At 43.5% G+C, this 24,831-nt stretch overlaps 1 protein-coding gene across 1 annotated transcript in view; it reads left to right on the forward strand.

Moving 5' to 3' along the window:
• Positions 1–397: 397 nt before the first annotated feature.
• MLXIP (MLX interacting protein) overlaps positions 398–24,831 on the forward strand; it is a 76,512-nt gene continuing 52,078 nt past the window's right edge. Inside the window, exon 1 of the mRNA XM_048821332.2 lies at positions 398–782. Coding sequence (XP_048677289.1) covers positions 418–782 — 365 coding nt within the window. The 5' untranslated portion in view covers positions 398–417. The remainder of the gene's footprint in view (positions 783–24,831) is intronic.

Consider the following 24,831-nt stretch of genomic DNA (forward strand, 5'->3'; position numbering starts at 1 on the left):
TGTGGGTTGCTTCAGGAAGAGTTTGTGGATGCACTGCAGGGGTGGGGTTGAAGTTCAGGGGGATGCAGTGCCGAGGAAATGGGGGTGTAAGGGTGGTTGGGAATTGTGGAAGAGAGGGGTAGGGGCCTCCAGGCTGAGGGGCAGGGGCCTCCAGGCTGGGGGGCAGGGCGCGGGCTGCCCAGGAGCAGGGGTGGGGGAAAGGGGGGCGGGGGCTGCCTGGCTTCCCTCAGACAGGTGCCAGTCCTGGTCCAGGGCTTCCCGCCCCGCCACCGGCTGTCGCCGCCCCTGAGCAGGCCGGCGGGGCGCGGGCCCCGGCTCCTTTAAATGGCGGAGGCAGGCCGGGGGCGGTGCCAGACCGGGGGCGGGCCGGGAGTCGGGAGGGGTCCGCGGCCGCAGCAGGAGCGGGAGGCTCGGGCCATGGCCGCCGACGTGTTCATGCGGCCGGGCCGGCTCCCGGGGGCGGCGGGGCCCGTGTCGCGGCGGGCGGAGCCGGACGAGGACTCCTCGGACACGGACGATGGGGGCTCCCCGGCGGGGCGGCGGCCCGGGCCGCGGCGGGGCCAGCCCGCGGGGCCCCAGATCATCCACTCGGGCCACTTCATGGTCTCATCGCCGCACAGCGAGCACCCGCCCAAGAAGGGCTACGACTTCGACACGGTCAACGAGCAGACGTGCCAGACCTACCGCTTCGGGGCGGCGCGGGGCGGCGGCGGGGCCGGGGGGCGCCTCAGCATCGACGCCTCCCTCACCAAGCTCTTCGAGTGCATGAGCCTGGCCTACAGGTGCGGGGTGCCTGGAAGGGGCAGGGGATTCCACGGGGGTGCTGGGGGGTTTCTTGGGCAACTGGGGGCTCCCTGAGGGAGAGTGTCGGGGGGGGACGGGACAGGAAGCGCCAAGAGGCTGGGGGCTCCATGGGGTGGGGTTATGGATGTCTAGGACAACAGGGGGTTCCCCGGGGGGTGGGGCGGGGGTCGAAGAGGTTGATAGTCCAGGATGTTGGGCTTTAGGGTATCTGGGGGGACGGGGGGCCCCAGGCAGGCTGAGGGGATTTGGTGGAGGCTGGGGGTACTCAGGAGACAGCAGTGGTACACAGTAGCGTTAGCTTAAGTGGGGGAACCCCTTAAAGCCTGGACATATGGGAGTAGTAGGGGAAGTTGGGTAGGGGGCTCGGTATCAGCCTCGGGGGAGACTGGGGTATAAAGGGCCTGGCATCACTGAGCATTCGTGTGTCTGTCATTAGCTTTTCCAGTTATGATCTTGCAGAGACTTGGGGAGGGAACAGGGGAAACCATGAGACTTGGAACCTCCTCTGGAGTTGAGAGGGGATGCAGAGAGGTGAGGGATGATGCTGGGTGGGCTAACGGATTTGGAGATACAGATATCTCTAGAAGAGGGCACAACAACACGTGAGGCAGGAACTGGTAACAATATTAGATGTATATGTACTGTACAAGACTATACACTTGCACAAGTGCTCTGGATAGGAAAACTCCCCCACAGTATGTTTAAAGTGGATGGGTAGCTATGCCCAATAATGTCAATAGCTACCTACTGCATGGCCCCTGGTCCCAGATGTGGCCATCTACCCTTCCAGAAGGCATCAATGTCAGACTCCAAGTGAGGGATGGTTTAAAAGAAAGAGGGTGAGAGAAGAGTGGAGTAAACCTGAGAAATATTTTAGCTGAGCATTCTGGAACCTCAGTTTTCCATGTAGAGGCCAGTGTCTGTCCCTCCCCACCAGGACCAGAAGGGAGGCCACGCCTCCTTACTTCCACATCTCTGGAAAAAGAAAAGGAGTACTTGTGGCACCTTAGAGACTAACCAATTTATTTGAGCATGAGCGTCACGAAAGCTCATGCTCAAATAAATTGGTTAGTCTCTAAGGTGCCACAAGTACTCCTTTTCTTTTTGCAAAGACAGACTAACACGGCTGTTACTCTGAAACCTGATCTCTGGAAAAGCCAGTTTAAAGGGGATTTAGCAGCCTCTGAGGTCCTGGCCTTCTAGGCAGGGCTAGACAGCAGAGAATCTAGGGCTCTGGCCCAAACGGTCTCTCACCTGACATCCTAACTCGGGTAGGCAGCAGAAAACATTGGCCTCTTGGCCTAAGGTGGGGTGCCAGCAGGAAGGATGAGGGACCTTGGCCCACCCTACTCCACCAGGTCCTAGCCCAGAGCCCTGACAGTGCGAGAGCTCTGCCACTGGGTCAGCAGGGATCCCACCAAGACACACAAACAAGTACTTTGGCACTACAACCAGACTATTGTCTGGTGTCCCTGGGCTACTTCCTATAACCCACTGACTAGATACCTTCATTCTGTGGGTGTCCTCTGTCTCCTCATGGTACACAGATAACAACAGTTTCCTCATCCCTGGCAGCCCCTTCAAGTCCTCTGTGCTGTAGAGGTCCTACTTGGGCACAAACCCCAGTGGGGAGCATCTATCTTGCTCACCAGCTCCAGGCCAACTGAGCTGCAGGGCCTGCCTTTTATACTTCCTGTCTGCCCCTCTGCTTTGGGCGTGGCTGGCCTGGCTCCATGCACCAGGGAGCAGATGGTGGTTTCTCCTGCTCAGGTCCAGAGGAAGGCCATGTCCCCTCGCTACACTCCACATTTGATATAAATAAATTACAGAAGCAGAGAAAAGGGTTGTGGGGGAGAGTGGTAAATGCAGATTTAAAAACTGGTGACTTGCATCGTAATTTTAGTATATTTAAGACAGAAGGTGCCAGTGGGGCCTAAAACAGTTCTGAAATGACTTAACCTAGGGAGTGACTGGCCTTAAAAATCCCTTCCAAAGCTGTTGTTGTCAGTCTGCATTGTGACAGACATCAGAAAAAGGACCGTTAGTGCACAATCTCATAAACTCTGGTGACAATCCCTTTTGTGGTGTGGTGGAAAATAAAGTCATGTTGGCGCAGAACCCGTGGGGGGAGCATATGAGTAGTAAAGCTTTTGCTTTTACTTTCAGTATGTATTTGCTTTCTATTTTGTTCTTTGTATCTAAATTACTTTTGTTTAATGAAACAGCAAAACTTTATAAGTATCTGTAGAAAATTTTGTGGACTTGGCATTATAGAGGCAAAGCTTGTATCCCTGTATATAATTAAAGTTCTGGACTAATATGGGTTGCAAAGGGAACAAATAGGGTTAGCTTCAGTATATGATGAGAATTAAAAATAAAAGGACTTGATTCTGAGAGAGTCTGAGCTCTTCCTGCCTCTGTAGACTTCAGTGGAAGTTGCAAATGCTCAACACCTCTTGGGATTGGGCCCAAAGTTAGCAGCAACACTTAATTGCAAAGCCGAATAATTTGTCAAGGACAGAATACAAGTTTCTACCTCTTTTTCTTTTCCTGTTCCATAGGAAGAGTAGCCAGCTATTTGTTTGCATTTTTCTCTTGCAAGTACAAGAAATTATTAGTCAGCGTCTTTCATTATTTTACAGTAACTCTTTATTTAACTTTGTTCGGGTGATTGCAGTTTGTTAATAGTACTTCTTGAATTTATTTCGACATGTTACTAGAACTTCAGTCTTGCCTTCCACCTTTTTAGTAAGATACTAACACTTATCGCCCATGTCTGTAGTCTTCCACATTGGAGACAGGGACATAAGGCAATCATGCTGTGGAATAGAAATGGGTTTTTGAGAAGATGCATGTCTGCTTGAAGCTTTTGTCTCTTGAGATGCTACTGGGAATGTATAAGGGAGAAAGTCCATTTGGATTCACATTTTTAGATTTTGATTAAAAGGAGGGGGGTGTTTAATTTAAAGGGAACATATTAACTTGAAATTTAGTCAAATAAAGAAAATGAATTTCAGCAATTCCTGACGTGTCCTGCCATTTTTTGTGGTTTTACAGCCACATTTTTATATTTATTTAAAAAATGTTCTTTTCAGGTGTTGCTATGCAAAAGACTCATAAAGTAAAGGGGAAACTAACTATGCATGTGAAATAGTGTAACTGGCTAGACATACAATTTTGTGAAGTAGGCAGTGCAATGAAACTGATTCCTTTCTTTTGATTACCTGAATGATCGTTAGTAGGTAAATAATTTCCATGAAGAAGAGTGAATTGTAAATCGGCTACATATAAATGTTGTGAACTCAAACAGGAGAGTTTTATGCTAATATATGAGAACCAGAATGTAAAACTAACCAGTCTGCTTTCACTGTCCAAACTAAGAGAAATGCAAAAAGTAAATCATCAGCAGAAAGATTGTTAAAGTAATCTAGATTTAAATATTTTTCACTTTTTACTCTTTTGTGTGTGTGTATATATATATATATATAATTTACCATTGTATTATTAAGATTTTGAAAATTGGTCATCATATTTAGTGAGGGAGCAATTCTGTGGTGGTAATTTGTGCTTATTGAAAATAGCCAATTGTCATACGAACACTTAAGCCCTGTATTTTTTTTTTTTTTTTCAAATGTCGTCATTCTGATATTCTGGCCCTATGTATTGAGAGGAGAATATGTCAAGAGACAGAAAATACCTTTTCAGTAGATTCCAAATACAGACTAACACGGCTGTTACTCAGATCAATCCTGGTGACTCTGAAGGCTGGTTAATTCCACCTGATGAAGTTTCCTGAACAGATTTCAGATAACATACTGAGCATTTTCATCATCACCTTGTAATTAGTACAACAAACTGATCACAAAGTTTGTGTCCTTTAAACAGGACTTTTTTTTTTTAAGCCTGGCTTTAGGTGACTGTTTGGTGAACATGGTAAAGTTAGTAAAACTGAGTGCTTGATCACCAGATGAAGAATGATTGATTAAGCCTGGAGAATGAACTACCCCCACTCATCCTTAGAAGTTGTCTCTACATCCTTATCTGCTCTAGGGATGCTCAAGACTTACAGATTATACAGTAGACTTCATTCTCCAGTCCAGCACCTTCACTGTCAGGAAATCCACTACTGCTGAGTATTATTTTTAACTCAGAAAATTAAACAGAAAAAAATTGTTGTTTATGGAAAATGTCTGATATTTGTGTTCTGCAGAGCCAGCAACACTAACCATGTTCCCAGAGTTGGGCAAACATGGCCTATACAGATGCAAAAACAAGGAAGTCACCATGACAAAATTGTATTTTTATTTATTTGAGACTCCTCACTTAAGTCTAGGTGACTTGCAGGCTTAAGATGAGCTATTCAAGGCCTCGAGAGGTACTAAATTATATACTATTTTACAGCTTTACCAGTCTGCTAGGAAACCAGGATTTAATCGTGTGGGAAAGCTTGTTCAAAGAAGTGCATCTTCCCCATAATTCTAGAAGTGTCCAGGTTTGTGCTGAGTAATATTTTCTGCCGGGAATGGATTCAAAATCAGACTTCTAATTTTGTCTTCTACCTTAAAGTGTGCTGCATCATTCCTTTGTGCTGTTTAAACAGCTACCTCGTTTCACTTGAGGAAACCTGAAGGGGAGAGAAGTGATTGCTTTTCTTTCTTCTGTGAACAGAACAGGCTTCTAGCTTAGTTAAACTTATTTTTCAGTTGTATTGCAGTAATTTAAATAATTGCTTTTTAACAAAATCATGTCAAATCAACTGCTTTACAGGGAAAAGTGTGACAAGAACACACATTCTGATATGCAGTTTAGTGGGTCATAAACAAACTTTTATAAATCAATATGTTACCTATAAACAGTGGAGCAAACTACAGCTATCACGTGTCCTGTACTGTATACTTTATCTGAATGTCACCTTCTACCATCATGAGATTGATTGGGAACGGTACCTCTCTTAATACTTGTCAAGGTTCCTCCCCCACTCTGAACTCTAGGGTACAGATGTGGAGACCTGCATGAAAACCTCCTAAGCTTACTTTTACCAGCTTAGGTTAAAACTTCCCCAAGGTACAAATTAATTTTATCCTTTGTCCTTGGAATATCCACTGCCACCACCAAACTCTAACTGGGTTTACTGGGAAACGTAGTTTGGACACGTCTTACCCCCCAAAATCCTCCCAACCCTTGCACCCCACTTCCTGGGAAAGGTTTGGTAAAAATCCTCACCAATTTGCATAGGTGACCACAGACCCAAACCCTTGGATCTCAGAACAATGAAAAAGCATTCAGTTTTCTTACAAGAAGACTTTTAATAGAAATAGAAGTAGATAGAAGTAAAGGAATCGCCCCTGTAAAATCAGGATGGTAGATACCTTACAGGGTAATTAGATTCAAAACATAGAGAATACCTCTAGGCAAAACCTTAAGTTACAAAAAAAGACACACAGACAGAAATAGTCATTCTATTCAGCACAATTCTTTTCTCAGCCATTTAAAGAAATCATAATCTAACACATACCTAGCTGGATTACTTACTAAAGTTCTAAGACTCCATTCCTGGTCTATCCCCAGCAAAAGCAGCATATAGACAGACCCAGACCCTTTGTTTCTCTCCCTCCTCCCAGCTTTTGAAAGTATCTTGTCTCCTCATTGGTCATTTTGGTCAGGTGCCAGCGAGGTTACCTTTAGCTTCTTAACCCTTTACAGGTGAGAGGATTTTTCCTCTGGCCAGGAGGGATTTTAAAGGGGTTTACCCTTCCCTTTATATTTATGACAACGTGTCCTGTACTGTATACTTTATCTGAATGTCACCTTCTACCATCATGAGATTGATTGGGAACGGTACCTCTCTTAATACTGGTAAATGGACTGTAGATGCTTTCTTCTGTAGCCCTTTGCCTCAGCCTTCTAAAATTAAAAGTGTAATTGATGTTATAAATTTTTTAACTTGTACAGTTTTGTACATTTCCCTCCTCCCCCCCATTTTAACAGGCTTATTAGAACTATTTAAGCAATATCCTTTAGCAAAAATAGTGCAAGATTTTGGATTGTATTTAGGATGTTCCTAGCCCCAGCATGAGTCACCGGGATTAGATTCTTGGACTGGGACAAAGGACTCTTCTCCCTTCTTTGACTGTGGGCTTTATTGTGTAGGAATGGACCTTCCATGTCCATTGACTTCAGTGAGAGTTGAGGGTGTGCCTCCCTTTGCAGGAGCAGGCCCCACTGCCTGAGAAAGTGGAAAGGGAAGTGCATGTAGTAGAAAGTTCTGATATAAGGAATTTGCAGAGGGCAGTGGGAAGGATTTATTGCATTAATAAATCAAAGAAAAGTTATGTTAGAGAGCTCCATGTGGAAAGTTTTACCTTGTAAACAGTGGAGTATAACTTGTTGAAGGTTCAAACCTGGGAATTCACACTTAGAAATGAAGTATATTGCTATATTCTGTACACTACAAATAGACTCCATACTTGCCAGGCTAAGTGCAGCATCTCCCTTACAAATAATGTAAGGCAAAGCTCGGTTATAGGTGCCTTAAGACATAATCTATTTTTCCCAGAGCAAATACTCTCTTGTAGGTAATTGTGCATTTGGCAGGATTTATTAGCATCCGGCCTCAACCTTCTCTTGGGCATAGGAAGTGTGCCATAGCAGACTTAGCAAATAGTGGAAAAGCTGAGATTGTGTGAAAGAAATATTGAGAGGTGTTAGACTGTATTCATTGCATTTTTTTTTCTTTGTACACAAAAATTTGTGGTTTTATAATTTTCCTTTTCTTTTCACTGGTTGTTTCGATCTCAGTGCCACTGACAGTCTTCTCAGAACTAAAAGACAAAGGTACTAAATTGTTTGAAAGCTGCATAAGTGTACTGCAGGTTTTTATTTGTTTTCTTTCAGTCTGGGCAGAAAACCCTTAAAATTATTATAAAAATTAATTATAAAGACAAACAGTTGTCTCCAGGGAAATAGAATTGGCTCTTTGTATTCCCGTCAACAGTGGAAGCGTCTTAATTTTTGTAATGCAAACTAGAGTTTTATGGTATTGTCAGAGTTTCTAGGGAAGTAAAATTTGGAAACTTTTAAGGAAAATATAGGCTTTCAAATATCACTTCTGGTAGGTTTGCTACTGGAAAGGCTTTGTGTTAAAGTAGGGACTCTAAACGTAGGACTTTCAGTAACTGCTTTGGTGCTCAAAATGGAAGTTGTGTGATTATTTCTTTTATTAAATATTTTTTCAGAGTGGTTCATAGGTGCTAAGGCCAGAAAGGGTCATTGTGATCATCTAGTCTGACTTCCTGTATAGCGTGTACCCTGGAACTCCCCACAATAACTACAGGAGCATGTCTTTTAGAAAAACATCTTATCTAAAACACTCTTCAAGGATTCAGTGTATAATAGAAGTAAATGTTTAGTTTCTGAGGGTCATCTAATCAGTAAGCAGAAATGGGGCTGGTAATTTAATATGTAGTCTTCACAGCTTGTTTAAACATGAAGGTAAAGTGCTCAGGTCATTCAAACAGAAGACTGGGAGCCAGGTCTCTTGTGTTGTATTTCTGGCTCTGCTAATGACTTGCTATATGACCTTAGACAGTCATTTAACCGCTCTCTGCCTCAGTTTCCCTATCTGTAAAATTATTATAATACTGGCTGATTCATAGGGGTGTTGTGAAGCTGTTTGCTCTCCTTGGGCCTGCCAGCTAATCGTAGGAAAAACCACTTCTTCATTCACATTTTCAGAGCAGCCAAAGCGCTCATTTTTAGCATTTATCAATGTAAATATGGCTAGGTATTCGTAGTTGTCTTCCCTTTGTTTGTGCTATATTGTATATCTTCAGGGTAATCAATAAATGCTCTTTTCTCATTCTGAGTCTATTTTATTAATAGCAGCAGTACAAATAGAGCTTGGCCGAGAATTTTGGCTGCATGGATAGAGAAGAACGGCTGGAGTTTAGAGATGTTATATAAGAAAGAGGCAAGATTTAGGAACAGACTGATTATGTGGGTCTGATGAGGGGATTGATCAAAGATGACAGTTAGTTTATGGGCCTGAGTGACAAGGAGGATAGTGGTGGTGGTGGTCAGTGATAGAGAATGCAGAAGAGGAGGGACTTGGGAGAGGTAAGATAAGTGCTCAAAGAAAAGAGCTGATCTGTCAATTCCAATAAATGTTAACCTTTGTAGCTGATCAAAAAAGACAAACCCACAAACACAAATTACTGCCTAATAAAGCCTCACCAGTTTTTTAATAATGATAATAAAGTTAATACTGAACACTTTTCAGGGGCGCTGCTCTGTACACAGCTTTTCACACCAGTTGACACACCAGAGGAGGCACCCACTCCTGTGTTTAAATTGACAGGTTTCAGAGGAACAGCCCTGTTAGTCTGTATTCACAAAAAGAAAAGGAGTACTTGTGGCACCTTAGAGACTAACCAATTTATAAATTGGTTAGTCTCTAAGGTGCCACAAGTACTCCTTTTCTTTTTGTGTTTAAATTGATTGTTATGTTTTAAAGAGTAATCCTCTTTGAAGTAAGGGATTGCTCTGCTTTGGGACTGCTGTGGGAAAAATGTAATGTCTGGCTACTACAGTGCTAATTCCTGAGTCAGAGATCTGCAAGTGGCGGAGGGAGGAGACGTTCTGGAGATTCTAGAAAACTTTGTTGACCTTAGAACAAAGGGGGACCCTGTTACTCATAGAGAAGCTTATATTTTCTGTCTGCTAGGCCCTGGGATGTCTACATTTGACAGAGTACAATGACCATCCACAATGACCATCTCCTACTTAAGATGTCAGAAACTGAATTTCCATGTGATGCATGACTCCTTTCTGAAAGAGAAATTTGTTACAAATGTTAGGGTGTGACTCCAGTTCAGCAAGTGTCTGTGCCAGTCAAGAAACCTGTTTTACTGTGAAAATACAAATGATCAGGCTGTTTGCATGCTCTTCTCTCCTTGCTTTATGTGCTGCTGGTGAATTTCATTTTGAGATTACAATTCTGTAATGTAATGGTCGGTCAAAGGAGGATTCATATCTCCAATGATTTGATTCAGTAAGCACGTCACTCTAATATCAAAAGGAAGCAGAGCCTCAATGAGATTGTATTATACATTTTAAACACTGCACATTCTTAGAGTTTTCTAAGACACAAATAGAAATACAGAAGAGAAAATACTGGAAGACGGGTCTATTGATTGGAACACAAGCCTGGGAGCCAGAACTACTACTTTCTCTTTTTGCCTCTGCCATGAACCCTAATATATTATTTTATTCAAGTCTTTTAACCACTGTCAAAGTTTGACTCAGACTCACAATTTATCAAACCACTCTGTTTTATTAGCAAAGCTGCTCTGCTAATACATTTAGAAGTGAGCCCCCCGAGTGGGGCTTGTGTCTCTTAATTTATACAGTTTTTGGAGAACAAGTTACAGACAAATAAATTGCTCAAATAAATTGGTTAGTCTCTAAGGTGCCACAAGTACTCCTTTTCAAGTTACAGAGAAGTTACAGACAAAAGAAGAAAAAAGATTTTAGTCACCACCCTTCGAGATCCCTGAGACCATAAGGGCCAGTGGTAAAGCAGCTGGCCAGTTTAACCCTGTGGAACTACAGATTTTTGCCAGCTTATTTTTAAGCACACCATTTCGCCTTTCAACTGCCCCTGCACTTTGTGGATGGTAAGGGCAGTGCAACAGGTGGGTGACATGTAATACCTGGTTTAGATGTTGAACAATTTTTCCAGTAAAGTGTGTTCCCCGGTCACTAGACAAAGTGGCAGGAATTCCCTTGGTAGGGATAATATGGTTTAACAGACATTTTGCAACGGACAACGAATCAGCTTTGCGACAGGGAAAGGCTTCAATCCAACCCGAAAACAGACATATTATAACTAAAATGAATTCATATTTCTGACACTTTGGCATTTGTACAAAATCAAGTTGCCAGTGTAGGAAAGGTGCTTGAGGCAAACCCTGGAACCTTTGTGTTACTTTTACAGATTTGCCTACATTGTGGCTTTGACAAGTAACACAAGCGGCACAGTGGCGGGTTGCAAAGGAGCTGAAATGGGGAGCCCACCACCCCGCCTTACTCATAGCAGAGACCATCCCCTCCTTGCCGACATGCGAAACACCATGTAGTAGGGCGGCTAGAGACGGGTAGAGTGAGAGGGGGGCTACAAAGGTACCGGTGGGCGATCGCCAAAGGGAATCAGAATGCAAAGAGCAACCCAAAGCACTCCAGGAGTCTTTCTCTGTTTCTGGGGCAGAATCCTGGAGCTGAGCGAGATGAGACAGGGATGGTGGCGTTACAGAGACAGAGAGGGGACCAAGAAACGCTTCTGGTGAAGGTTTTATAGTGGCGGCATGTTTTGCAGTAGCATCAGCAAGTGCATTACCTTTTGCCACCTCGGTGTCTGCCGCTGAGTGGCCAGTACACTTAACAATTGCCAAGGCAGACGGTAGTAAAACTGCATACAGGAGGGCGACAATGTAGGGGCCATTCTTGATAGGGGTACCAGTAGAGGTAAGAAAACCTCGAGCCTGCCAGAGGGTGCCAAAGTCATGCACAACCCCAAAGGCATACCGAGAATCAGTAAAAATAGTGGCAGAGAGCCCCTCGGCTAGAAAGCAGGCACGGGTTAGAGCAATCAGTTCAGCCACCTGGGCAGAGGTCACAGAGGGTAAGGGCGCAGCTTCTATGCTCTCAGAGAGAGAGACCACAGCGTACCCTGCAAGAAGGTGGCCTTGGTCATTTCAATAACAGGACCCATCAATAATACCAGGTCAGAGTTAGGGAGAGGTACATCTGAAAGGTTGGGGCGCAGGACAGTGATAGCAGAGACAGTTGCAAGGCAGTCATGGGGTTCACCATCACTAGGTAAAGGAAGGAGGGTAGCAGGGTTTAACCGGGAGCAGCGCTTAATAGTGATATGTGAGGCTGAAAGCAGCAAAAGTTCATACCTAGTGAGGCGAGCAGAGGAGAGGTGAGCAGTAAGTAGAACAGCCAATGCAGGGGTGGAATCAGAGGGGAGGAATGCATGCTCCTCAGAGAGGGGACCGACCTGAACAGACAAAGGTTTTGAGAGGGGAAAAGAGATAGGGATCCCTGTAATGTCAACAGCAGACACAGATATTCCAGATCGGGGAACCTCAGGCAAGTCAGTGGTGCGGATTGTAGAAAGAGCAACTCCAGTATCAACAAGGAAAGAGAGAGAGAGATCATTTACAGTCAGGACACATTCTCCAGTAGGGGACAGAGGTAATAAGGGAGCTAAAACTTTGTGAGGTTCCCCAGCATCCCGTCATTGTTGGGGTGAAAAATAGGGTTGGGGATCAGCTGGAGGAGCCAGCGGGGGGTTCACTTGATTTCCCATACAATTATTAGGTCATCTTGGACACTCTTTCTTTTTTCCAGTGTCCAGGCTGTTTACAGTCGTTACAAACCCCAGTTAATCCAGCCCCCCGCCCCCTTCCGCAACCCCGTCCCTGTCCCCGGTGTGGTCTGCTTAGTCCTGAATAATACTGTATCTGCAGAGCCATTAACTTTTGGGAGGACTGTTCCTCCTTTCCTTTTAAAGTGCGGTGGCAATGCTCTGCTACTGCCAGCAATTTGTCCATGGTTTCAGTCTCCCATCCCACACTTATTCATTTTAACATGCTGCCTGTGGCAGGGAGAAGACCATCAACAAATGCATGTGCCAAGGCCCCCTGCCCATTTACATCGGGTTCTTGTATTCCTGAATGTTGTAGGAAAATATCAGTTAGCCGGGACCTATAGTTGCCTGGGCTTTCTCCTTGCCCTTGCTTACAGCAATGTATTGCTGTCCAGTTTGTTTTAGGAGACCACACTTCGGGAATGGCTTGATGCAGGCACTTCCAAAGAGCCATACACCGGTCTCTGTATGCCGAATCTGGGCCAGTACTTTTTATGGTTGAGTGGCATGCCTCAGCTGGCCAGTCTGCGGCAGCCAACCATTTTTCATAATAACTGGCAGGAGCTAACAATTTACACAGTTGGAGGAGATCTGTCTCAGAGGGTTCATAGGTTTCACAGATTAACAGAAACTCCTCAGCAAATTTGACAGAGTTTTCCTGTGGTTTGGGAAAACTTTTAACTATAGATAAAAGTTCCGTACGAGTCCAGGGCTTATAATCCCATATGGACTCACTTTCTCCCATCTTAAGGACTCGTAAGGGTGCCACAACAGTTTGATCAGAGTCTCTCATTAACCTCCCATCAGGTTCTCTTTTCCAAGAAGAAAAGGAGTACTTGTGGCACCTTAGAGACTAACCAATTTATTTGAGCATGAGCTTTCGTGAGCTACAGCTCACTTCATCAGATGTATACCGTGGAAACTGCAGCAGACTTTATATACACACAGAGAATATGAAACAATACCTCCTCCCACCCCACTGTCCTGCTGGTAATAAACCTGGATTTGTGCTGGAAATGGCCCACCTGTTGATCACTTTAGATAAGCTATTACCAGCAGGACAGTGGGGTGGGAGGAGGTATTGTTTCATATTCTCTGTGTGTATATAAAGTCTGCTGCAGTTTCCACGGTATACATCTGATGAAGTGAGCTGTAGCTCACGAAAGCTCATGCTCAAATAAATTGGTTAGTCTCTAAGGTGCCACAAGTACTCCTTTTCTTTTTGCGAATACAGACTAACACGGCTGTTCCTCTGAAACTTTTCCAAGAAGAGATGTCAAGAGAATCTTTGCAGTCTGCTTTGGATTTCTTCTTCATAATATTTTGCAGAGCTGCGAGGCCAATGAGGGTATCTTCTTCACTTTCATTATCTGTAGTCACTGAAGATTTTTCCTTTTCTGATTTTTTATTTGTGCAGGAGTATGGTGGGGGTCGGGTTTGATCCGGATCATTGCACAGGACTGGGCAAAGGGGAGCGCTCGGACTAGTGGTGGGAGAGACTGCATCCAATTGAACTGTTAGTTTTTTGATAGAATTTTTAAGAGAGGTGAGTTTTGACTCAGTCCATCTACGATTTGCCTCTTCCCACCACTGCATGAAGCAGTCTACTTCTCCTCTCTCCAGTTTGGTTTTTGGGAGGACGAGTTTGCTTTTTAAAGCGTCCACTCAATCCTTGTCCCAGGAACCTAACAGTGGCCACTGTAATTTGGGGTTCTCTAGAGCTAATTTGGACCATTTTTCAAGAAACCTACAAGAGTCCGGACCCCTCCTAAAATACATAAAATAAGCTGGAGTTCCCTTAGGGAACTGTTCTACCTTAGACTTCTGATTACCCATCCAGGAGGACTTCACACAGCACTCAAACAAGAAGGAAATTCGGGCTCAGCAGAGCGGTACCCGGTGCAACACACAGAAAGGAACCCACAGGCTACTGCCTCAACTGCCCTTGCTTTCACACCAGGGGTTATACCCAAGGCGTGGTGCGGCTGCAGCTGTGCAGATTCCACTTATTCAGACCGTGGGGACGGGGACCCCTTGGTCAGCCAGTCTCCGGACAGAGATGGCTCCCAGATTCACACACACACCACGGGGAAGACGGATAGACACAAAGACAAGACAGTCCTCAAACCGGTTAAAGCACAAAAATAATAATTACCTGAGACGTCTGATTCCAGAAGCTGGATCCAAGGACCCCTGCCCGAACAGAGTGGGAACCAACAAGTTCAATGGCGTAGAGTGCGCTGCTGCTGTGTACCTTTCTGTCTTGTGGAGGATCGCTTGGACTAAGCGTCCAGGCGCCGGCTGCCACGATCGTCCTGCAAGGCAGTCAGGGATCACACAGCCTCAGTGAAGCAGCTTGCCATCCCGGTGGGACCTCCAAATTGTCAAAGTTTGACTCAGACTCACAATTTATCAGACTACTCTGTTTTATTAGCAAAGCTGCTCTGCTAATACATTGAGAAGTGAGCCCCCCGAGTGGGGCTTGTGTCTCTTCATTTATACAAGTTTTTGGAGAAGAAGCTACAGACAAAAGAAGAAAAAAGATTTTAGTCACCTTTTAAAATCCTTCGAGATACCTGAGACCAGTCACGTATCTTCAATTACCTGCCACCCTTAACAATCTCCTTTAACAGCTTCCAGTTAACTTAACTAATTGCCCTTCACACCTTCCATTCTGATGCCTGCTTCTTAGACATGCTGGCTCTATCTTAATTGCTTCGCCATTCAAAAGCTAACTGTCCCTACATGTTTCAAAGTAACAGCCGTGTTAGTCTGTATTCGCAAAAAGAAAAGGAGTACTTGTGGCACCTTAGAGACTAACCAATTTATTTGAGCATGAGCTTTCGTGAGCTACAGCTCACTTCATCGGATGCATCTAAGGTGCCACAAGTACTCCTTTTCTTTTTGTCCCTACATGTGCTCCCTCAGATACTTGTTTTGGCATGCCCTCTCATATACAATGTATCCAGCATGTCCCCTTATACAACGCTATACTTATACAATGTTATACTTCCACACCACTTTAAGCCACCATTTCCTGTGTGTAAAATGGGACAATAAAACCTTACTTCATAGGAGTTTTTGGAAGCTTGTTCATTAAGCATTTTGAGATGAGACACTTTGGATAAAAGGCACTGGAGAAATTCAAAGCATTTTATAAATAAGCCCCATAACTTCCCTGTAAAGTAGAGAGATTTTGTTACCCCCATTTATGGAAATCTGTGTGTGGAAAATAGGCTAAATGACACCTGGTGAGTCAGTGGCAGAATCAGAAACAGCAATCAGAATTGAGGCCTGGGATTTCAGAGTATTCTAAGCACTATACCGCAGACTCTCGACTACACAAACCTGATTTTTGGTCCTACTGAAATTAATGGAAATTTTGCTTTAGTGAAGAGTGCTGAATGATCAGTGCCCTTAATCCTTGTCCATGTTCGTACATGGAGGGCAGTGAGTTTGTATAAATTCAGGCCACTGAAGGGGCAGAGAACCAGTGATGCAGAGTAGAAGTCTTAATTTTAGTGTATGCATGTTTTAGTTGGTGCAATTTATAATAATCCTGACACTTCAACACATTTTCCATCTACAATCAAAATTAACATCCTCCCACACAGAATGGAGATATCTAAAAAATTAAGAGCAAGGATTGCCATTTGAAGAGGCTGGAGATACAGATTTGGGTTAATAACAAAATGTGTTATGCCAAGTGTGCTCTCAGTCCCCTGCTGTTTTAAGTTTTCATCTCCTAATTGCATACTGGGCAGATGGGGTTTAGTCTGTTCTCTGCTGCATGACTCCTGTAGGGAGGATGTATCTCATTGTCATTTTCTTTAGTTTCTGACTATCATTATTGGTGTTTCCTCCCCACTCTCTGAGCCCCTGTCAGGTCTATGAGGGAGTGGTTGGAGTAGGGTAAGGCATGAGCCTTCTAGGTTCTATCGCCATCTTTGGCACTCATTCAGTAAGACTCATCTTTATACCTGTACAGTAACCTTCACAATGTCTCCTAAGTAGGTTAGAATTAATGTTTATAAAGTGCTTTGAGATCCTCGGATAACAGATGCTATAGCTGATCAAGCCCATCCATATAATACAGACATTCTTATTTGTTAATATATATACATAAACATAATTAGTTGGGATGTTGAGCTGTGCCCATTTGACATGAAACACCTCTCTTGGTTGATAAATTATTTTAATTGCAAATTATAATGAGAAATAAGATAATTGATAGAGTTGAATGTTAATTTAAGAAAATCTGATTTTTTTTTAACAGTAATTAGGAATAGAAGTGTGCTGTTTTTAAACATGATCACTACTGATGCACAGGTAGCCTTTCTCATCTCTATTCAGTGGTGTGGTTTGGAATTTTTTTTTTTAAAGGGGTGCTGTATAATATGTAATAACTATTAGAGGTGTCGTCTGAACTTAAGACTTTTGCCAGGAACTCCTGAATTCTAATTTTGGCTCTGATGCTGATCCTGGGGCAAATAATTTAACATCTTCGCCTCAGCTTCCCTAGTAATAAAACATCTTCCAGGAAGATATGAGAATTGCTTAGTTAATGTTTGTCAAGGGCTTTAAAGTTTTAAACTGCTGTATAGCGATTAGTATAGTGAGTGAACCAAAAATACTGAGTGAGGCCCTCCATAGTGTGGCTTTCCGTTGTTTCTGATAACCATTTAAATTGTTCAGGGTAGGATAATAATACTTTGCACTTGTGAAGCATCTTTCTGAGAATCTAAGTGTTTTTTACAAGCTTTAATTAATGTTCGCAGCTCTACCTGGGAGTTGAATAAAGTGCAAATGTTGGGAAACTGAGACACAGAGCAGTGAAGTTACTTGGAGGGTTGGGGGCAGATACAGAAATGGAACCTAGATCTTCTACTTCCCAGTTGTGTGCTCTCCACAGCATTAGGCACTGCACTAACACAATAAGAGACAGTCCCACAGCTTCCTGATCTGTCCCCAAAGGTTGGATGAAACACTTTTGCTTGACTAAAATAATGGTTAGAATGCCTGCTTTTTTAAAATTTATTGGTGTCTTTTCTTCCCTGAAATTGTTCTATTTGGAAATATCTTGCTGCATGCTGGGAGAAATGCTTCCGCTTATGCTGTAGCATGAGGGGTCTGAATTGGTCTTGGTATTTATCTGTAGTTTATACACCACCAGAGCAAACAAAGCATAACTTTACAGTGAAGCAAATACATGCTCTGTGTGCTGCTGTCTCTAGTTGCAGATAAAGCAAAGAGTGAAAGGTTTCCCATGCATACTGGCAAATAAGCAGAAAAATTGAGGCCAAAATTGCTAGAATGGTTTTGGGGAGATCTTGTATAGGGGAGTCAAGAGGAGGAAGAAAGACGCCCCAGTTCCATTTCAGTTCAAGGAGCCAGATTTCCAGGCTCAGATTCAAGATGTTTGCCCAATGAAAAATGCTCTTGTACTGTACTACCTGTGAGAATCTCATTTGTTTCCTTTCAGCTGCTCATTATAACTTCTGCTTCTGCAAGGCTAGATCTGCAGCATGTACTTAGAAGGCTTTCTCTTTCATCTTGAGTCAGGAAATGGGAAGGGTCATCTTATTTTTGTTTGTTTAGGTGGGAAATTAATGGGGTCTGCTAGTACTAGATTTGGCTTGTGAGTTTATACAGTGCTGAGCATCAGGGTTGACTTGTGGGGAGTCCAACTAGCCTTGTTCTTGCCTAAGAGATTCACCCTTGAGAAACATAATGCTGTTATTGGATTTGGAAGTGACACAGCAGTTACTTTGTTTGCTTTGCAATCAGGCATTGATTATCAGCACCTATTATCTCTGTCAGATCACCTCTTTGCATCTACACAGACAATTTTCTGCAAATGTTCCAGCTTCTCCAGTGTTAGTCACATTGGGAGAGTGCTGGTGTCTAAGTGGCTATACACCATTGTTGTAGCAGTAAATATTGTGATAGTACCCAAAGGCCCCATTTGGGCTTGGGGCCCCATTATGCTGGGCATTATACAAACACAGACAATCGCTGACCTGAAGGGTTTATGCCATATCATCTAACCCTGCTGGAGACTGTTCTGTGCTATGGCTTCCAGCAGTGGAGCTAATTGATCCTAACATGCCAGTGTAACAAGGCCCTAAAGCAGTTGTGGGCAGCCTGCGGCCCGCCAAGATAATCCGCTGGTTTACATTGACCGTCCGCAGGCACGGCCATCCGCAGCTCCCAGTGGCTGTGGTTCGCCATTCCCGGCCAATGGAAACGGCGGGAAGTGGTGCAGGCCACAGGGACGTGCTGGCTGCCACTTCTATTGGCCGGGAACAGCGAACTGTGACCACTGGGAGCTGAGAGCGGCTGTGCCTGCGGACGGTCAGTCTAAACACTGTCTCGCAGCCCACCAGCGGATTACTCTGATGGGCCGTGTGCGGGCCGCAGGTTGCCCACCACTGCCCTAAAGTGCCGTAACTGTAAAAAAGTCATTTTTAGTGGTGGAGTCTCCTGAGTAATTTGTTTGTACAACTGCCTTGCTTGGGACGTTTACACAGCATTCCTGCCCCCCCTTCCCTCCTTCACTTTTTTTTTTATCATCTCCTTCCCTCAAGGGTTCATATCACAGTAACTGTCACACTGCCTTTGCAGTACTCCAAGCCTTGAATACCAAGAGACTAGACATAGAAATCAACCCGTGCATGGTTATGCAGAACCCTAGCCACAGGATCATCTGGTCAGGCCTCTTATAGCCATTATGGTACTGCCTGTCTGAAGCAGCTGGAGTGCCATAGGGAAATGAAACAACATAAAGATTGTACAGTAAATTCTAAAAATAGCTGAGATCCCTCTGTATTTCATTAGAGTTTAATAAAGTGGTTTCATGTGAGATATGAGGAAGAGCCCTCACTGTTTGCCTAGCTAGACTCAATCCTCTGGCACAGTTTGCACAGAAGTTTTCATCTGACTTTTTGATTAATTAGAAGTTTTTAAAGTATCCCTTTCAGAAGAGCTTAGAATGATTGGAGGATGAATTAGGACAGAATCATCCAGTACCCAGTGATCACTAACTTTTTGAGGCCCTTTGCTGTGCTATGTTGGAATTTCTCTACAGAGATACTTTTGTTTTCAATGCTGGGGTTTGTCATTTGTTTTGAAAGATCTGAATTAGTTCTTGAAAATTGGCCTCCTTTTCCAAATACAAATAATGTTGAGTTGGTGAGAGAGACCAAATGATGAGCAAAAAAGAAAGGAAAGGCTTGGAAGAAAAGGAAGAACCTACACACTCTGTGCCTGGTTGGTGTTGCATAGGAATTTCCAAACTGGAAGAGGCCAATGGGAAAAGTCTTTCTGCATTTCTAATGTGCCCATTATTGGATCTGGGCGCTATCCTGCCATCTCTTCCAGCTAATTCATTATCTTCTTGGACAGTTTGTCTCTACTCATTTTTATTACTGTATTGAGTGGTCTGTATAAACTAATTTAGCATTGATTGACAGCCCTGAAGTCTGTTGAAACAGTTTACAAAGGGTTGTGATGGAGTCTCCATCTCTTGCAATTTTTAAATCAAGATTAGATCTTTTTCTGAAAGAGATGGTCTTGTTCAAACAGGGATTATTTTGGGTAAATCCTGTGGTTTGTTTCGGAGTAGCAGCCGTGTTAGTCTGTATCTGCAAAAAGAAAAGGAGGACTTGTGGCACCTTAGAGACTAACAAATTTATTTGAGCATAAGCTTTTGTGAGAAGTGAGCTGTAACTCACGAAATCTTATGCTCAAATAAATTTGTTAATCTCTAAGGTGCCACAAGTCTCCCTATGGTTTGTGTTATGCAGGAGGTCAGATTAGATGATCACATGGGCCTTTCTGACTTTAGAATCAATGAATAAATCCCCTGTGCATCCATGGAACAAATACAGCCTAGTTAGGGCTTCTGACTTTGGTTTTAACTGATAAAACATCCCCAATAACGTTTTTAAATGAAATGTGTTTATACAATAAACAATGGGAAAACACCAGAAATGGTTTCTAAGGGGTTGTCTACAGAGAGCAGTAATGCAGGCTATGGGGGAGTGATTTCTAAAGCGCATGGACGTGTTGCACAGTAATTGGTCTGTGTAGACCAAGATGCTGTGCACTAAAAGATTCCCTAATGCCACTTTAACGTAGTGCTGTTTGAAACAATACTACATTAAAGCACACTAGGGAACATTACAAAGAGATTACTCATTATAGTGTATACAAAACCCTGATTTTTGGACATGTACATAAAACTCTGAAACTACAAAAATTAACCCTGAAAAATGAAACTAATAAACCCTGAAAAACAGAAGCCCTAAGCATGGTCAATAGCAATGCAAACTCCCTACAGTCCCAATCAAAATTCATTTAATCCTAATCTGGAGGAATCACCTCTCAGGGAAAGGACAGAGTTCAGTCCCCATGGCCTAATTAGTCTGACCTCTCTAAGTGTCAACAAGAAAGCCGGTTGTAGTGGCAGATTTTTGCGATGTGGACACACTGTTTACTGGGAATTAGACTGAGATCACCATATTGCCTTGGTTCCTAGACTTGAATGCAATCAAAAGACTTTCAGTGGGACCACTTAAATTTGTTATTGATACTAAACAAATACGCACAATGTAACAAATGATATGTGCCAGTTTTATTTACTACACTTGTGTCATTTCAAGATTAAATTTTCCAGAAACATAGCATCCTTTACCTAAAAGGGAAAAGGAGGCATTCTGGTCTCAGCACAGTCTGATAGTCAAACTAAAGACCCAGTCCTGCGGATTCTGACATCTGAGAGCTTTACCTGTGTCAGGACTACACCATCAGGTCCAAATTCGACTGTCCTATAAACTGAGGCTAGAATCCTTTAAGATAGGGGGGCTGTAGTGGGGCATACTCTACTCCTGCCTTCTTGCACCCCAGAAACCTGCATAGACTCCGCTGATTGTGTATCCACACCTTGCCATTTATTTATGTTCCCTCCACCAACACCTTTACAGTCCTGTGCAGCAATGCTATTTACAGTGTCTCCTGTACTTTCAGACCTTTCCTCAAGGACTGAGAGGAGCAACCGTCTCCCTTCTCCAAAACCTTTGTGAGCCTGGGCTCAGCTAGCCCTGTTCTTCCATCCTCCCTCACTTCCTTTCAGTGCCTTTCTTGTCAGTCTTGAGCTGATAGGCTAATGGGGTAACTGACATTAATTATCTAATCGGGACTGGGGCTGGGTGAGCAAGAGGGCAATCAGCCTTCTTCTGAGGAACTAATAGGCATCACAGCACAGGCTCACCCGTTAGTTCCCTGTACTCTGTCACAGGGTCACTTGTAGCACAAGAGGAACAGGCTCTTAGATATAGCTACACTGTTGTTGCAGCTTCTGTGCTGGGAGACTTGGTTGTAACAAGTAGTCCACTGAAATGGTTAAAAAAATTCAGTCTTGCAGTTTAAATAGGACCGCTGTGCTGTGCTGCGTTCTTGGGCATTGCAGAGCTACAGCTTAATTTTAGAACATGCACTTTGGTCCCATCTGTGCTGCACGACCAAACTAGTTTAACTGTTGGGACAACCCTACTATAATCTCGTTCCCAAATTGGTGGTTTCTACAGTGCAAACAGGATCCAAATGTGCAGCAGTTGTTTTCAAAAGGCGGGGATCATTGGTGAGTTGGGAGGTAGGGAAGGGAGTGGTGCCTTGTCCAAATTGGCACACGCTTCATAGTCATAAATCACCACAGTTTCAGCTCCACTGGGAAGCTGTAGTGTAGGCAGGGCAACAGAGTGGTAAAAACACCAGAGTCCTACTTATACTAAGCTTCTGCTTTTTGCTACCACTGGGGTGGAGTTGCACTGGTGTTCATGTAAGGGCTGTGAAACTGGCTAGTGTAAATGCAGTGTGTAAATGCAGCCTGTGATGTGTTTACCTGGGCCTTAACAGCGCTATCCACAAATGCTCCATAAGGGACATGGAGTTTCACACTGCTGCTTTTTGGTGACCATGCATCAGTTACCCAGTTTGTTCAGCTTTTGGTTTGGTCAGTAAATAATGTCAGGTTTCAGAGTTGCAGCCGTGTTAGTCTGTATTCGCAAAAAGAAAAGGAGTACTTGTGGCACCTTAGAGGCTAACAAATTTATTTGAGCATAAGCTTTCGTGAGCTACAGCTCACTTCATCGGATGCATGAGATGTTAGTCTCTAAGGTGCCACATGTACTCCCTTTCTTTTTAGTAAATAATGTGTTAGTCTGGATAGAGGATAAGAGAACTTGAGTAGAAAATATGGAGGCAACCTGCCAAGTGTGAGTAAAGCCCAGAACAGAGCAATGGGAATGACTGTTGTCTACTTTTGCTCTTTACAAAACAGAAGCTTGTGTGAGAGAGAGGCTAAATGGGGAGGATACTTGTGGAGGGAAATATAGTGACCCAGCAACAGATAGGAAAGGAGACTTGTCTGTTGTTGGAAGGTTTTGTATTTTTGCAAAGGTACCAAATCCAACACTTCGGGGAATTCAGACATGGTTTCAAACTTGTAGGCCTGCTGCAGAACCAGCATGTTGTCAGCATATTAAAATGTACCCAGTGTTGGGATAGGAGGAGGAACTGATCAAAAAATCTCTCTATCCTGAGGCAGGAAATTGAACTTATTTTGAATGTTCAGAGCTGCACAAACACACCAAAATTTATCTGAGTGATCATCACACCAAGTAATTTTTTAAAAGCAGTCATGAAATAGCTGAGAATCCTGCTGCAATCTCTCTGCATCCTAGTAGATTTGAAACAGTGTGGTGGTTAACAAGCAGCTGCTCTTTAAGAAGAACTTCATTCTCTCTCTTCAAAGTAGAAACCCAGTAAATCAACACACACTCCCCAGCAGACCGAGTATGGAAACAATGGAGTCACTACATATGCCGAAGGAGAAATATTTTTCCGGTGTCTTTCATTGTAGGATCCCAAAACACCTTCCAACATGCCAGTGAAGTTGGTAAGAGCATTCCTGCTTTACAAATAGGAAACTTAAAAACAGAAAATTAGCTTATCCAAGATCACACAGGGAGTCAGTGGCAGAGATGGCGGGGGGGAAGAAAGGTGTCCTTACTCCCAGTCCTGTGCTCTAACAACCAGTCCGCTCTTTCCCTCCAGTAACTAAAGACTAGCCTCTTGACAAGTGAAAGGTGCATCTCCCTAATGAGAGGCTTCGGATAAAAACGCACATTGGATATTTATTCTTTTCAGGACAGTACAGGCAGGGTGTGTCAGAGTTGACACTTGAGTTCTAGAAGGCTGAAGATAAGTATAGTTTGGGTTGCTGTCCATCTGCCTCTGTTTTATCACTCTAGTCCTATGCTGATGCTTCAGGCTAGGAGGAAGCTTTTCCCCCTTACTTGCTGGCTGAAGGTGCAGCATTTGTTTGGAGGGTATGCTACTGTATTGTGGAAGAGGGAGAAGAATGTATGAAACTTGGACATCCACCTGTTCTGAGTTATTGCCCATGTGGAGAAGAGGTATGCAATCAACATGGAGAAAGAGATCCTTGCATATGAATACTTGCTTTCCCTCTTCCCCTGGACAAAAATAGTTAGTTCCTAACCTACAGTAATATTAGAGGTTTTACTTATTTACCACATAAAAATCAGTTAGTCTTATATAAAAAAAGAAAAGGAGGACTTGTGGCACCTTAGAGACTAACCAATTTATTTGAGCATAAGCTGAAGTGAGCTGTAGCTCACTTCATCGGATGCGTCCGATGTAGCTGTAGCTCACGAAAGCTTGTGCTCAAATAAATTGGTTAGTCTCTAAGGTGCCACAAGTCCTCCTTTTCTTTTTGCGAATACAGACTAACACGGCTGTTACTCTGAAACCTGTCTTATTTAAAAAGAGCATAGAAATGGAGTCTGAACCCCGTGGGAGGATACACGCAAGTGAAATATGAACCCAACTTAAGTGTTATTGTTTCTGGTAAAGTCATTTTCCTCAGTGACACATTGATACGTGACAGGAGTGCTACACATGTTTCATTTTGTGCTATTAAATCTGTCTTCAGCACTCAATTGTACAAATGGAGTATGGAGAGCTCCAACAAATCCTTGTAGTTGGCATGTAGGCAATCTGAAATTCTGGTTTTGTCGTGGATGTGCACCTGGTGTGTTCTACATAGGCTTGGCTCATGCTTTTTCAGAAGGGATTTGGCCTCCAGGGTAACTGTAGGCCACATGAGTATAACCAGCTTCCCAAAATATGGAGTGGGATTTTGATGATCATAGAGAAAGTAGTGTCCCTGCTGTCTTTCACACACCCACATTGTCCTTACCCTGATGATAAATAAGTAATACATACATAATCACCTCTCATCTGAGGATTTCAGAGTTCTTTACAGATATCACTTTAGAGGGGTTTTGGGGCTTAGATTTTATCCTCATTGTACAAATTGGGAAGACAGGTTCAGAGAGAAGTGGCTTGCCTAAGGTCACCCAGTGAATTATGACCCAGGAGTGCTGACTCTGTTACCTACCTTAATCAGGAGGTGATTACCATTCTGGGAGACATAAGACGCTGCTCCATTTGGAAATGTGTATGCTTGAAGAGGAGGATTACTCTGAACTGTTCTGACCCCCTGCCCAGTT

The sequence above is a fragment of the Caretta caretta genome, chromosome 15 (genome assembly GCF_965140235.1).
Source record: "Caretta caretta isolate rCarCar2 chromosome 15, rCarCar1.hap1, whole genome shotgun sequence".
Lineage (NCBI taxonomy): Eukaryota > Metazoa > Chordata > Testudines > Cheloniidae > Caretta > Caretta caretta.